Source organism: Panthera onca, chromosome F1 (assembly GCF_046562875.1).
Source record: "Panthera onca isolate mPanOnc1 chromosome F1, mPanOnc1 haplotype 2, whole genome shotgun sequence".
Classification (NCBI taxonomy): domain Eukaryota; kingdom Metazoa; phylum Chordata; class Mammalia; order Carnivora; family Felidae; genus Panthera; species Panthera onca.
The window spans coordinates 18,743,915-18,758,206 of record NC_138355.1 but is presented as its reverse complement, the minus strand read 5'-3'; the positions used below and the strand labels follow the sequence as shown (position 1 = coordinate 18,758,206).

The window sequence follows — 14,292 nt, the reverse complement described above, 5'->3', positions numbered from 1 at the left end:
CGTCCTTATATACTGGTGCCTGGCCCATATCTCGGTCTTTCGAGGCTAGGAATTGGTGTTTGGTATGTATATGGTCATTTTGCATAATGGCTTGTTGGCTCGAGGCCTTCAGCTCTTGGTAGTTAAAGTCATCTTAAACTAACTGGTATTTGTAGGCCGGTCGCGGGCCTTTGGAGGGTTCCCAAGATGAAGATGATAGAAGATTACGTTTTGGGTGCGGGCGCGGCCTAAATCCTACCGCTCGGGCAGAATTGCGGAAAAACCCGTGGGCTCGCGTTCCCTGCCTGTGATGAAGCCTGCGTTGGTAGGGACATCTGAGACTGTTGATGAACGCCAACGGCTCTGATGGCGGCGCGTGCCGAGTCACCCGAGTGGGCCTTTGTTAATCTCGGCCAGGGCCTCCTTTCGGCCTTTTGCTCAGGAAAGCCGGCAGTTGGGGTAGTCCACGTGCTTCTCTGAATGGCTGCATTCCGCAGTGCACCATTATTTACTTAAGTGGTTTCCAGCTTTAACTTTCTGCACTGCTCCTTTTGTGTAAACTATTAAGTGCGCTCTCTGTAGTCGTGAAATTATGGGTGGTGTAAACGATCTGTGGTATAGGCGATAGAAAAGAAATATGCTTAGACTGTAGAACAAATGATTAATTTTAAAGTTTGTTTGGGAAGAGCGAACAAGCGTGGGGGGCGGAGAGGGAGAGAAAATGCCAACCAGACTTAGCACTGTCAGCGCAGAGCCCAACGCAGGGCTCTAAGCGTAAACGGTGAGATACGATCTGAGCAGAAATCAAGAGTTGGACGCTCAAGGACTGCGCCACCCGGGGGCCCCAGAACAAAATGATTATTTTAAGAATCCTAATCTTTTTCCTAGAAATGGTGCTGGGCACGAATGCAAAGTGGCTTTTGATGGCTTCTGATGGGCAGGTAAGAAACGGGTTAATGCAGTGGAAAGGAATCCGATCTCCTTGGAGGTGGGGTCTTTTGTTAAGCCTGTGATGGTTTAAGAGTAGTGGACAGAAGGGATTTCTGAAAAATCCTATTCTGAGGCTTAACCATACCTAAAACCTTGATAGTTACTTTGGCTGCGCAGTATGTTTAATTGGATGCTCTTTGTTTTCTAGTTCTGTGCCAAAGGGGTGAAAATGGCTGCAAAGGTAAGTTACTGAAATTCCCTCACTAAGGGAAGTTAGGTTGAAAGTCCACTAAATGTGCTACAATGATGACATTGTATTTGCTACTCTTGACTGTGAGAATGACGAGAGTTACTACCACCATTCCACTTAACTGAGGCACACAAAATGGTGATTTAGAGAACTTGGAGATTGACACTACTTTTACATGAAGCTGTTTCTTCCTAGGTCCTAAAGTTCAAATTGCACATGCTACCCACGGGCAAACAGGTGAGGAACCTTTTAGATAGTCCGTGTTTACCCAGTCCTTTTCAATTCTTTTTTTACATGTGAATGCCTACACTCTGGTATTCTGTATGAAATGCTAACAACCTGGAACAGATACTATGATGGTTGCATAGTTCAGCAGATTAGATCATGAAGAGATAGCTATCTGTCTGATGTATCGAAGTTGATAAGAAAATTGGTTTGCTGTTAATAGCATAAGCAAAATGTAATTAACCTAGTTTCCTTCCTTCCTTTTTTGTAGGCGCTAAAGGGAGTTGGCTGGAAATTGAGGTGAGCAGAATTGTAATGGAGCTAAATGTTGGTAACAGGGCAAACATCACAGTACAGCTAATGGCTGTTTAGAGTTGCCTTATGCACAGGAAGCACTCCTACCACCAAGTGCTTGAATGCGTTGCTGAATGTAGTAAAAAGCAGCCTGGATGATGATAAGCAAATACTGACTGAACATGAAGGTCTTAATTAGCTCTACCTGATTTCAGGCATTTTTGACGTTGTGGGGAGAAAATTCATCTTTTGCCTCTTGTGAAACTGTCTTTATTTCTTAGGTGGACTTGAGTCTCAGTCATGTTTGGAGCAACGATTTATTTTGGTAAGTATTAAGCATTTTAGTAAGCTCAAAACTTAACTGAGTGCTGATGAAATAGAATGCTTAACTACCAAGTTAACTAGTTTACTGTGGCTACTTAGTGGGTGCATGTTGAGCATGCTGTGAATGGGGTTTTTGAAATGATGTTGACCAAATGTCTGACCTGAAGTGAGCATGTAGACAAATTTAACACTGAAGAACCCTGTGACAAATAACTCTGAGAAGAATTCGGTGATAATTAACATTTTAACGAAGTGTCTTGTTTTTTTTCTAGGTTACTGGCCACTATCCTGGATGGCTTGCTTGGGGTAAGACAAAACAGTTCTTTAGTTGCTGAACTCAAGTCAAGTTCATGTGTGGCCGAAATGTGCTATAATGTGTTAAGTGTGTTCTGGTGTTTCAGGGAAGATTCAGCCATTGTGAAGTGCATTTAATTTTTTTTTTTTTTTTTTTTTGGTCAGGTGTTGATTTTGAAGAACTTTTTATATAAAGGTATGTATTCTCTAAACCTTTTTTGGTTAACAAGCAAGATACTGTTAGTGATGATTTTTGAAATTAAAAACAGATGGGAATCTCTCTGAAAAAGAGTGAAGATTTCTTACAAGCTGAAACAGTATTTGGAAAAGTTGAGAAATCCACTTGTTACTACCTGTTAACTAAATTTGACTAAATTTCTGCAGGTGTGAAGAGTTAGTGGCTCACGAGGCCCGGAATGAGGAGTTTTAAGCCAAGGTATAGTCGTTTCAAGTTGGGTGTCTATATGAAGTGGTTTAAAGCCGATACAGTGATGAGAACATAGTTCAGCAGACTTGACAGTGATGAGCAACATTGTCTTTCGCTCCTATCTGACGTATCTGGCTGCAGCAACCCTATCCATACCCTTGAAAACGAGCCATTTATTCTACCACAGGAAACGTTCAGGGTTGGGGTAACTAGTGGCTTATATACAAATGTTTTTTTTAGTTTATTTTGAGGGGTGGGGGAGGAGCAGAGAGGGAGACAAAATCCACTCTGCAGAATCCAGCGCAGGGCTCCATCTCCCTGACTTCATGACCTGAGTCGGACATTTAATTAACTGAGCCAACCAGGCACCCCAAATGTTTCAATTTTACGATTTCACATTTTGAGAAGCACAGGTTAAGTTTTTCCAGGAAATTGTAATTTTTTTTGTAAATAAGCTTCATGTTTTAAAGCAGTTTCAATATTGACAACAAAATTGAACGTAGGATCCCATACGTCTGGTCTTCACGCCTTCCTCAACATTCAGCACTAGAGTGAGACTTTGGCTACAATTATGAACATACAGTGAGACCATTATCGCCCAAGTCCACAGCTTACATTAAGTAAGGTTCTTTTGTGTTACACGTTGTATGGGCTTGGACAATGTGATACATCCACCATTGTCCGTGTGTAGAATAGGTTTGCTGCCCTAAATGTTACTTTTCAGAAAGTTAAAAATGGGGAAAACCAGTACAAATTTTAAATGGCTTTTTTTCCCCCCCAACATATACAAACAGGCAGACTGTCAACCTGAACATTAAGAGGTAAGTTGGTCTGTGGTATATGTGATAAGTTAGCATGTAACCAGTGATGTAATGATTCTGCCAAATGAAACCGAATGATATCACTCATAAAACCGTTCCATTTTGTTTCTGAGGTTACTAGCAAACATCATGTGGGGTGGTTTTTGTTTTTTTCACCATAATTAACCTGCCATCGTTGCTTTTAGGGCATTTGTGAGGGCAGCAATCCAGTTAGGAGCGCAGCTTGCTAGTTGAAAGGTGAGACTAAAAACCTCAGTACTGTTGTCTTAATCCAGAATACATGATGATCTCACTCCAACTTGAACTCTCTCACTGATCACTTGATGATTATAAAAGATCTGATATTCTTTGTATTCAGATTGCAATTTGAATTAAAACATAAAAATGTGTCTAAAAGTTGCTGCTTTGTCCTTCCAGCACCTGGATGGATGCCCACAGGATAGAAGATCAAGCTTTTCAATATCAATAAATTTTTATAAACCATCTGATCAAGAGTGCTGATTTCAATTTAATGGGATGAAGGAAGGAAAATTACATCATTGTAATTAAGATCCTGTGACATTAGCTTAAAACAGTTGACATTGAGATGTATTTTATAGGATACCTTGGGCTTGAAGGTGCAGGAAAATAAACTACAGCCCTTTTCATGTTTAGAATGCAGAATGGTGGCATGATCTGAAGGATGAACTGTGTATTGTGCAGAAATTTTCTAAGGGGCTGAATGTGAAATCCTGCGCCAAAATGCTTCCTATTAAGCAGGATGGCGATGGGTCTCTGCAAGTGTTAGATGGTATAAGGGAAGTAACCTGGTTATCGCCTCCCACCACATATTAAAAGAAAGCTTAAAAATGGGACAAATACTATGGTCACAGCTGTTAAGAAATAGGAGTGCTGACTTCGCAAGTCAGAATCTCACATTGACCACGGATTGCCTATTGTATTCTGTAAATTACTGAAACTGCTTGGCCTCTGGCAACATAAGAGCCTAGATAACTAAAAATCTGATGAAATCACATTAATTTAGTACTTGGAAGTGTGTGGGAACATTTGTGTTGCAATTTAGGACTTTAAACAGGATTTAGGATTTTAACAAGATAGTTGCAGGGGTGCCTGGGCAGCTCAGTGCCCCATATCTAAGGTTACCTCCCTTGGCCCTTCCCCAACTTGCACATTCTCTTTAAAACACGGAGGATGTTGCAAATCAATCTGGACAAGATGGTCACTCCAAATGTTTCGGTCTGGTGGAGGTGAATTTTGGTGCTTTCAGAGTGAGGAAATTCTGTTAAGCACTTTCCTATAGTCACATTGACATCTACACTTCAATCTTTTAAATTCCTTCTACAGGAAAGGTTAGATAATCCATGGTTCATTATTGCTTTTGGTTCCAGTGCCCACCCCAGTGTCTCCCAACAGGCTCTGAGACCCTCTGAAGCAGGAACCATCACTTGGCTCCAGCTCTCCCCCTTTTCATTCAAATCACCAGTGGTGACCTTTCTTGGCATTACATATTCTTAGTTTCCTCTAGGAGAATGTAAACTCCGTGAAAGGGATTTAAATCTTGTTTGTTGCAGTATTTCCAAGCTTGTCATTCAGGCAGTCAGTAGATGGATTAGATAAATCTTTTAGAAATTTAGTGGGTGCCAAAAGATCCTCACAGTGAAATTGGCCTCTTCTGTCATAGCCTGACTTGGGTGACTACAAGTAGATGAGTTCATGGCTGGTTGAATTCTTCTGAAATGACTAACACAATCTAAAAAGACCTCTCTAGTTGTATTAGAAGCCCAATCTCGTTTAATAAGCCTGAGTGAGGGAAGAGAAAAATAGCAAGTTTTGAATGTTACTATACGTTAAAGGTGTTTTAATCCTTATGATGGCAGTGAGTTTCCATTTTGCAGATAAACGGCCTAAAGGATCAAGTTCTCAGAGGCCATGCAGTAAGTGGTAGTGCTAAGAACATATAGTAGCATATCTTAATTGACAACAAGTACACTGAGGATAATTATCTTGGACGACTGGAAGGGAGGGCCAAAATCACTACAGGCAGGAATGTTAAAAGTCTTGTTGCCTTCTGGTCTGAAAAGTCCCAATACATAATATACTTAGGGTCAGGGGAGAGCTAGCTTGAAAGAAGATTGGGAAAGACGAGGTTAATGGAACACAAACACCGTGATCTCCAAAAGTGGGGCTGGGCTGATTTAAAAAGATGGGCACCTACCTGGGTGGCTCAGTTGAGCTTCTGACTTGATTTTTGCTCAGGTCGTGGTATCCAGCTTTGTGTGGCTCTGTACTGAGTGGATCCTAAGATTCTCCCTCTGCTCCTCTAAACAAAATTGTAACAGCAAAAACCTTAATGTGACCTTAGCCTCTGGCACTGAGTGGGAGTTAGTACTACTCAAATTACGAGGTGCCCTCCAATGCTTGGAACCCATAATCCTATAACCCGTCACAGTGCTTCTACACTGAGGAAGGTGATGGATGGGTTGTGTAGAGTACTGTACTGTTACTGGTAACTTGAGTTTGAATAACATACCTACATTTATGCTTATATTTGATTTGGTTCCTTGAAAGTTACACCCATCACTAAGAGCCCATGTAAGTTATTGAGTGTAATGGAAATAACCCATTAGTTGACTCCACCCTACCAGAAAGCAGTTCTAATTTAGTACATGATGTTTTGCTAACTGCATATCCTGCCAAGCACATGAAGAATGGATCCCCGTGCAGTTATGCTCTCAAGCTAGAAAGTTGGGTTCCAGGATTCCAAACTAGTGCTTATTTATCCTTCAAATGTCGCAGCTTTTTAGGTAGATAGACTTTTCTCATCTTTCAAAAAGCTGTACGTTTATGTATTTTTCTTTAACATTTATTTTTGAGACCGAGACAGAGCATGAACGGAGGAGGGTGAGAGAGAGACACAGAATCTGAAACAGGCTCCAGGCTCTGAGCTGTCAGCACAGAGCCCGATGCGGGGCTCGAACTCACGGACCACGAGATCATGACCTGAGCCGAAGTCGGCCGCCTAACCGACTGAGCCACCCAGGCGCCCCTTTATGTATTTGAAAGGGATCCTCATGCTCCTGAGCTTGGAAATGATAAACTATGCTTCCTTCTTCTCTCTTATTCCTGGTGTAAAGCTATGGAAAGCGTTAGTGTAGCGTGCTGCACAGGTGATAAAGCTGAGACTGGACTTGTGTTCTAGTGACCTAATCATCCCAAGCCATTGTCTGAAAGGTCAGTGCTAGCAGAAACAGACCCATAAATACAGAGAACAAACTAATGGTTGTCAGAGTGGAGAGGGAGTGGGGGATGCAGACTTCCAGTTATGGAATGAATAAGTCAGGGATGGAAGGGACAGCATAGGGAATCTGGTCTATGGTGTTGTAATAGCGCTGTATGGTGATAAGAGGGTAGCCACGCCTGTGGGGAGCCCACTACAACATACAAAGAAGTTGAATAACTATGTTGTGTAACACTGTGTGTCAATTCTACTTCATTAAATTTTTAATAAAATTTAATGAAAATGAATTAACATGTAAAAAAATTAAAAGGTCAATGCTTGCTAAGAGTTAAGCTACCATAAGCTGCCAGCATGCCCTCCCCTGCCTGTATTAGTCGATCATTTAATTCACTCAAAAGAGGTTTTTTGAACATCTATTATATGCCAAGTAGTGCTGAGAATAGGTATTACAAAGAACAATACAGACAAAAATAAAATCCCTGCCCTCATGGAGCTTATATTCTACTGGGGCAAACAAAATACAATACACAAAATACAGTATATCAGGGAATGTGGTTAATAATATAGTACTACAGAGGAAAAATAAAGCAGGGAAAGGAGGGCAGAGCATGCTGGTGGGCAGCAGGAGCTCATTCAAATATGGTTGTTAGGGAAATACTCACCAAAAAAGGAAGTATTTAAGCAAAGGCTTGAGGTATTAGGAACTAAACAGTGCACTTATCTGGAGAAAACCTGCTAGGTGACAGCTGGGGCAAAGTCCTGGACGTGGGCTCATGACTGGAAAACACCAGGAAAAGCAAGGACACCAGTGTGGGTGGTACAGGGGGAGCTCAGGAGGAGATGGTCAGTAGGTAGCAGGTGGCGAGTCATGGAGAGCTTTGGAGGCCACTGTAAGGACTCTGGCTTTTCTCTAAGATGGGAAACGACTGGAGGGTTTTGAGCAGAGGAGTGATGGGACCCTTACTGAGACTGCTGAAGGGTAAGGATGCAAGGGTAGGAAGCTTTTGCTGGATCCTTTTTAAAGGATCAGATGCTGGATATATTTTGAAGATAGAGCTGACCTTTGAGACAAAAGTTTCTCCCGATTCACTTTTTTAAAAGAAGTTTATTTTTAGTAATCTCTACACCCAACATGGGGTTGAACTCATGACCCTGAGATTAAGAGTCGCATGCTCTTCTCATGTACCAGTCAGCCACCCCACCAGATTCACTTTCTTGATCTGACCATAAAACTGAGGACTAGTATGTGTTTTTGTTTTTAATTTTCTTTAATGTTTATTTAAAAAAAATTTCTTTTTTAATGTTTACTTATTTTTGAGAGAGAGAGAGCACGAGTGGGGGAGAAGCAGAAAGAGAGGGAGACACAGAATCTGAAGCAGGCTCTAGGCTCCAAGCTGTCAGCACAGAGCCAGATGTGGGGCTCTAACTCATGAACCATGAGATGGTGAGCCGAGCCAAAGTCAGATGCTTAACCAACTGAGCCACCCAGGTGCCCCTAACATTTATTTTTGAGAGGAGAAAGAACACGAGCTGGGGAGGGGCAGAGAGAGGGAGACACAGAATCCGAAGCAGGCTCCAGGCTCTGAGCTGTCAGCACATAGCCTGACATGGGGCTTGAACCCACAAACTGAGATCATGACCTGAGGTGAGGTTGGTGCTTAACTGACTGAGCCAGCCAGGCACCCTGGACTAGTATATGTTTACAAGATGACTTTGGAATGTCTGGGAAAAGGAATGTTACATATAATAAAACCACCTTTATGTGGCACTCACTATAGTCAGGGATATACGTCAAGGACTCAACTAGGTACCTTCATATACAACACTTGAGGAAAGGATCTGTGCCTCTGTGTAACTAAAATGGAATAAGTTGTTAAAAATTTATTTTACTATTTCCAGGCTCGTGTAATTTTTATGGTAACACAATGTGGCCCTATTCATTTTTAGAGTGTAGATATCAGTTGGCATGGTGGAAAAGACAGGCACCTGATGGCAAAAATAATGTTTCTAATAACGGAAAAAGGTCCCTAAAGAAATGTATTCTAAATGTAATGGAAGTTTTTCATATCTTGCTTTACTTTGGACTTGCTGCCTTTCTTCCAGGCATTAAATCCAAGACTCTGGTATGGTCAAACTCAGCCCTACTACATACAAAACAATTAAGGACAGGTCTTGCGATGAGGCTTCTGCCCTTGACTTTCTTATAATCTCAGGCAAACTGGAATTATAAACCATGGATTCTCGATTCCATCTTTAAATGACTGTGACAGGGCATGCGACTTAAATGTGTGTGTGTCCCCAAGTATTTGCTGTCTTAGTAATTGTTTCCATATATACAAAAGTCTCTGAACTTTCACTGTTTCTACCAATACCTGTTCATCACTCTAGCTTTACCATCCTTCCTGACATCTAGTGAGAAGATGCCCTCACCTTGTCCTTCCTCAGGTACAGGCAGCAGTATTTGGCTACTCCTGGATCTTTGTTTTTCCATAGAAATTTTACAATCTGCTCTTCAAGACCCAACTACTCCCCCAAAAGAGAAAGGTGTTCTGTTGGGATCTGAATTGGATTTTTTTTTTTTTTTTTGTATAGTTAAAAGATTATTCTTTACAATGTTATAGTAAGATAGATGATAAACTGCATGTATGTGAAGTGTGTAATTTGCTGAGTTTTGTGAAAGGATCAACAGGCCTGTGGCTACAGATTTACTGCACTCGTCCTCGGAAGAGGAAAAGAAAAAACGTGAAACGAAATGGCTAGTTCAAAGACCAAATTCCTATATTATGGATGTAAAATGTCCAGGTTGCTCCAAGATTATCACGATTCTCAGCCGTGCTCAGACTGTGGCTCTCTGTGGAGGCCGTTCAGCAGTGTCGTGCCAGCCCACAGGAGGAAAGGCCAGACTCACAGAGGGGTGTTCATTTAGAAGAAAGCAACACTAATGATCCACACAACCTCTTGAATTTGTGTTAAGTCACAGAAAGCCTTATTAGTTCAGTAATTCCAGTTAATCTACCAAAATACTGGAATTATGTTTAATTTTGTAAGGTATACAACAGTGATCTATTTTGGTGTCCGTTTTTCAATAAAGTTTTGATTATGGGCAAAAAAAATATTTAACAAATCTTAATTGCTACCATAGTGAAAGAGCTCTATAGAGCATTCTGAGGTTCTTAATAACTTTTGAAGATTGTAAGTGGTCCTGAGACCAAAAAAATTGAGGACTGCTGTTCTAGGTTAAGAAGCAGGGGCCTAGAGAGGTTAAATGGCTGGGTAAGGCTGCATAACTAGAGAATGGTAAAGTGGGAATTAAACTCAGGTTTGTCCAACTCACACAGGCTCTTTCTTTTTTTTAATTTTTTTTTTGATGTTTGTTTATTTTTGAGAGAGAGAGACAGAGCACAGGCAGGGGAGGGGCAGAGAAAAGCTGGGGGGGCGGGGGGGGGGTGGAGACACAGAATCCGAAGCAGGCTCTAGGTTCCCAGCTGTCAACACAGAGCCTGATGCGGGGCTTGAACTCACGAACCGTGAGATAATGACCTGAGCCGAAGTTGGAGGCTTAACCGACTGAGCCATCCAGGCGCCCCTCATGCAGGCTCTTTCTAACTAAGTTCACTGTCTTAGAGAAGAGTGACTCAGACATGCACTATCGCATGACAACAATTGTGTATGCAGTTGTTATACAGCTGTGCCATCAGGTATTTTTACTGTGTACCTGGTTATTTCTTGTGTTACAAAGTAACTTGCTTTCCTCAAAATGAGAAAAAAGTATCCTTAAGGCAGTATTTTGAGGAATGGTTTATACTTAAAAAAACAGTAGCAAGAAATGTGATCAGCGTTACAGACTTCTGGTTCTTCGGAGAAGGGAATACTGGACAAGACAGAGCAGCTGTATCGACACACTATTTTATTCAACCAAAGCCCAAGAGCATAAAGTAATACCATCAGACTCATCATCTGCCAAACCTCTCCCTGATGAGGAGAAATTGTTCATAAGACAAGGCTCTCTTGAAGCCAATAATAACCATTGATTATTTGCATATCTTGTTTTTAAAATTGGCACCACAGGATAAATCTAAATTCCCTACGAAAGTGGGGAGGTAGGATTTGAAATACAGCATCCAGTTTACAATCAGATTGTGCATTTTAAAATCCTACTTGTGTTGTTTTCAATCTTATTAAGTAGTTCCTTAGTTTTTTGAAAAAAGACTTAATTTAAAATTTTACCCCACCTCAATGATAAAGATCTAAAAGAGTGACATTTCCCTGGATTTCAGAATAAGCATTATGTTTTCTTCTTGAAAGGCAAGACTGAAGAAAAGCTGAGTGATGTCCAAAATGACTAGGTCTCAGATAACAATACCGGATTGTTTGACTTCTGAGGACAGGGGGCCCTTGGTATTTGCAGCCGAGAAAATACTCTCTGGATTTCAGGTGTCTTCTGTAACTCTCATTTCCAGGATAGAAAGACAACATTTTGGTCAGAATTAGGCTTTACACAGTCAATAGTGAGTTTGTTACATTTATCTCATGGGGGATAAATGGATGTGAACTGCACTTTCCCACCTCTTAAAAGGAATTTCTGGAACTTCTCTCCACTGAGAAAGGGTAGGCAGACTTGGACACCCTTTCTCACCAAGACAGCCCTGCCAACAAGAATTTTCTCTCTCCAGAGCACACTCGCAGATGGGGAGATAGGGTTCAAGGACAAACTTTAGAGAAAAGCTCCACCTAACAGTGAATCACTTTCTGCAGCTGTGAAGAACATTCACACTCTTGATCTACTGGGCATCACAGATTAGGCCTGGAAGTGAAGATGATTTTATTTTCCAAACAGAAACAACCATCGGATTGCACTGTTTTTAGAGCACTAAGAAAAATAGGCAGGGATAGAAGACTGATACTTGGTACTTAACTTTTTTTTTTTTTTTTTTTTAATGTTGTACTTCTTTCTGAGAGAGAGAGAGAGAGAGACAGACAGAATCCAAGTGAGGGAGGGGCAGAGAGAGAGGGAGACACAGAATCTGTAGCAGGCTCCAGGCTCTGAGCTGTCAGCACAGAGCTCGATGTGGGGCTTACAAACTGAGATCATGATCTGAGCTGAAGTCAGATGCTTAACCGACTGAGTCACCCAGGCACCCCAATACTTTGTACTTATAAATCAAAAGAATGTCAAGGCAAAAGTGAAGATAAAGTAGAAAAGAACATTTTCATTAATCAAGGCCTTGTTCTCATTTCATACTTATTAAATAATTAAAAGCTTTTATTTATGTCACAGAATGTATAAGAAAATTACAATAGCCTCTGTGTTCACTTTTCTATATATTCGAAGTTGGCCTAAGGTCAATATTTTCAATTACTTATGATTAAGGAGAAGTGTTATTCAGGGATTAAAAATAATTACTATTTTTAAAGATTTTTTTTTTTAAGTAATCTCTACATCCAACATGGGGCTCAAACCTATAACCATGAGATCAAGAGTTGCATGCTCTTCTGACTGAGCCAGCTGGGTACCCCAATAATTATATTTAAAAATAGAAACATAAATAGAATACTGATTAATAAAATTACTGTTTTTTTATGCTACAGATAATCAGTTTTATTTAATCTTAGACTATAAAATACATAGATGTATCTGTTCACAGATAAATAGTCCCATTTTCTTACATTTGTGTAATGCTTCATAGTTTTTCAAAGCATTTTCACTCACAATACCTCCACGTACATCATCTCTGGTTCTGGCAAGAAGAGCCTTGTGAGGGAGCCAGGGCAAGTACTGTTCCCATTTCATACAAGCAGGAAAGGAGGCTAAGTGATGTTTCTGTAACTTGTTCAAGGTGAAACATTAAGATTCTGTGATTTCCATTTCAGTGATTTTTTTTTTTTTTGCATTATATCATGCTGCTTCTCACTATATTATGCTGAGAGTCAACATGTCACTATCTAGCTTAATTTACAGGATTCTCTTGATAAGGCTGGTTGAACTGACCCCTCCATCAAGGGACTAAAGGGGCAAGCATTTCCCCACGTTTCACATGGTCTGATTATCTTTGTCTTCAGTGGACAACTAACTATCCAGATATGAAAAACATGATTAAGAAACACTAAGCTGTTCAATTCTCCAAGAAAAGGCCATCTTTACACCTCTCCAAGTCAGAAACTACAAAAGAAGTCCCAAACAAAAAAATCCTAATAATGCATGTTATCAAGTAAAAATTGGATACCTTCTGTTTCTTTACTGTGGTAAAGAATGTTGTCTGGGTTCCTTCCACCTAAAGACCCACTTACAGACCTGTGGCAGAACTCCACATCTGATTTCAGCCTTGGGGAAGCAAAGAGGACAAAGCTGAAAAGCTCAGCTTTCTGGATGATACGGCTGATTCAATGAGCTCTTTTCTGCTTCTGAGTCTGCTGGCCAGGAGACCTGGATATGATAGGGCTTCAGTTCCTCAGGAGGGAGAGAATCTGGGGCATTGCTCATGAGGTCATGCCCCCGGAAGGATTTGGGGAAGGCTATGACATCTCTGATGCTTGGTGCTCCAGTGACAAGGCATATCAGTCTGTCCAAACCTGGAAGTAAAATATCAAAGTTAACAGATGAGAATGTAACCTAAGGTTAAGTGACTAAGTTTTTCTTTTTTAAAAATATATATTTTTTTAACGTTTATTTTTGAGACAGAGAGAGACAAAGCATGAACGGGGGAGGGTCAGAGAGAGGGAGACACAGAATCTGAAACAGGCTCCAGGCTCTGAGTTGTCAGCACAGAGCCCGATGCGGGGCTCAAACTCACGGACGGCGAGATCATGACCTGGGCCAAAGTGGGCCACTTAACCGACTGAGCCACCCAGGTGCCCCAATGACTAAGTTTTTCTACAAAGGTTGTAGAGAACTATTTTAAAAAAATTTTTTAATGTTTATTTATTTTTGAGAGATAGAGCATGAGAAGGGGAGGGGCAGAGAAGGAGAGGGAGACTCAGAATCCAAAGTAGGCTCCGGGCTCTGAGCTGTCAGCACAGAGCCCAATGCGGGGCTTGAACTCATGAACCATGAGCTTATGACCTGAGCCGAAGTCAGAGGCTTAACTGACTGAGCCACCCAGGTGTCCCTGTTATAGAGAACTTTTAAATAAGAATAAAAAAAAAAATTATTTAATTTAACTTAATTTAATTTAATTTTATTTAATTTTATTTTGGAGAGAGCACAAGCAGGGGAGGGAAGTTGGGGGGAGCAGAGGATCTGATGTGGGCTCTGCACTGACAGGCTGAAGGCAGAGACCCTGATGTGGGGTTTGAACTCATGAACCGTGAGATCATGACCTGAGCTGAAGTTGGACATTCAACCGACTGAGCCACCCAAGCGCCCCTAAATAAGAATCTTTAACAAGTTGTGGCCAAGCATAGTTCCCTGCCTTTTTAGGGAACTTTTGTTTGAGAGGTTCTTTTCTCATTCTAGAAAAGTGCTCAGGATGAATATTGACATGCTCAAATTAAGTCACAGCAATTAGTCCTT

General features: G+C 41.0%; 1 protein-coding gene, 9 non-coding genes and 1 pseudogene across 12 annotated transcripts in view; 10 read left to right on the top strand and 1 right to left on the bottom strand.

Annotated features, from left to right (window-relative positions):
- Window positions 1–275: 275 nt before the first annotated feature.
- LOC132686974 (small nucleolar RNA SNORD74) lies at window positions 276–355 on the top strand. Its single transcript, XR_009613924.1, has one exon. It is a non-coding gene; the product is annotated as a small nucleolar RNA SNORD74 (small nucleolar RNA).
- A 628-nt stretch (window positions 356–983) lies between these two features.
- LOC132686987 (small nucleolar RNA SNORD75) lies at window positions 984–1,045 on the top strand. The gene has a single exon (XR_009613937.1). It is a non-coding gene; the product is annotated as a small nucleolar RNA SNORD75 (small nucleolar RNA).
- Window positions 1,046–1,507: 462 nt separating this feature from the next.
- LOC132686985 (small nucleolar RNA SNORD77) lies at window positions 1,508–1,574 on the top strand. The gene has a single exon (XR_009613935.2). It is a non-coding gene; the product is annotated as a small nucleolar RNA SNORD77 (small nucleolar RNA).
- A 254-nt stretch (window positions 1,575–1,828) lies between these two features.
- LOC132686975 (small nucleolar RNA SNORD44) lies at window positions 1,829–1,889 on the top strand. Its single transcript, XR_009613925.3, has one exon. It is a non-coding gene; the product is annotated as a small nucleolar RNA SNORD44 (small nucleolar RNA).
- A 246-nt stretch (window positions 1,890–2,135) lies between these two features.
- On the top strand, window positions 2,136–2,200 carry LOC132686986 (small nucleolar RNA SNORD78). Its single transcript, XR_009613936.1, has one exon. It is a non-coding gene; the product is annotated as a small nucleolar RNA SNORD78 (small nucleolar RNA).
- Window positions 2,201–2,531: 331 nt separating this feature from the next.
- LOC132686970 (small nucleolar RNA SNORD79) lies at window positions 2,532–2,616 on the top strand. The gene has a single exon (XR_009613920.1). It is a non-coding gene; the product is annotated as a small nucleolar RNA SNORD79 (small nucleolar RNA).
- Window positions 2,617–2,776: 160 nt separating this feature from the next.
- Window positions 2,777–2,857, top strand: LOC132686976 (small nucleolar RNA snR60/Z15/Z230/Z193/J17). The gene has a single exon (XR_009613926.1). It is a non-coding gene; the product is annotated as a small nucleolar RNA snR60/Z15/Z230/Z193/J17 (small nucleolar RNA).
- A 725-nt stretch (window positions 2,858–3,582) lies between these two features.
- Window positions 3,583–3,660, top strand: LOC132686972 (small nucleolar RNA SNORD47). The gene has a single exon (XR_009613922.2). It is a non-coding gene; the product is annotated as a small nucleolar RNA SNORD47 (small nucleolar RNA).
- Window positions 3,661–3,816: 156 nt separating this feature from the next.
- On the top strand, window positions 3,817–3,893 carry LOC132686969 (small nucleolar RNA SNORD81). The gene has a single exon (XR_009613919.1). It is a non-coding gene; the product is annotated as a small nucleolar RNA SNORD81 (small nucleolar RNA).
- A 2,566-nt stretch (window positions 3,894–6,459) lies between these two features.
- On the top strand, window positions 6,460–10,142 carry LOC132686063 (small ribosomal subunit protein eS27-like pseudogene; annotated as a pseudogene).
- A 146-nt stretch (window positions 10,143–10,288) lies between these two features.
- Window positions 10,289–14,292, bottom strand: part of DARS2 (aspartyl-tRNA synthetase 2, mitochondrial) — a 31,715-nt gene continuing 27,711 nt past the window's right edge. Inside the window, exon 16 of one of the 3 annotated variants that reach the window (XM_060643551.3) lies at window positions 10,289–13,352. In XM_060643551.3, the coding sequence (XP_060499534.1) occupies window positions 13,138–13,352 (215 nt within the window). In that variant the 3' untranslated portion in view covers window positions 10,289–13,137. The remainder of the gene's footprint in view (window positions 13,353–14,292) is intronic. The other 2 variants (XM_060643549.3, XM_060643550.2) reach the window with 2 other exon arrangements.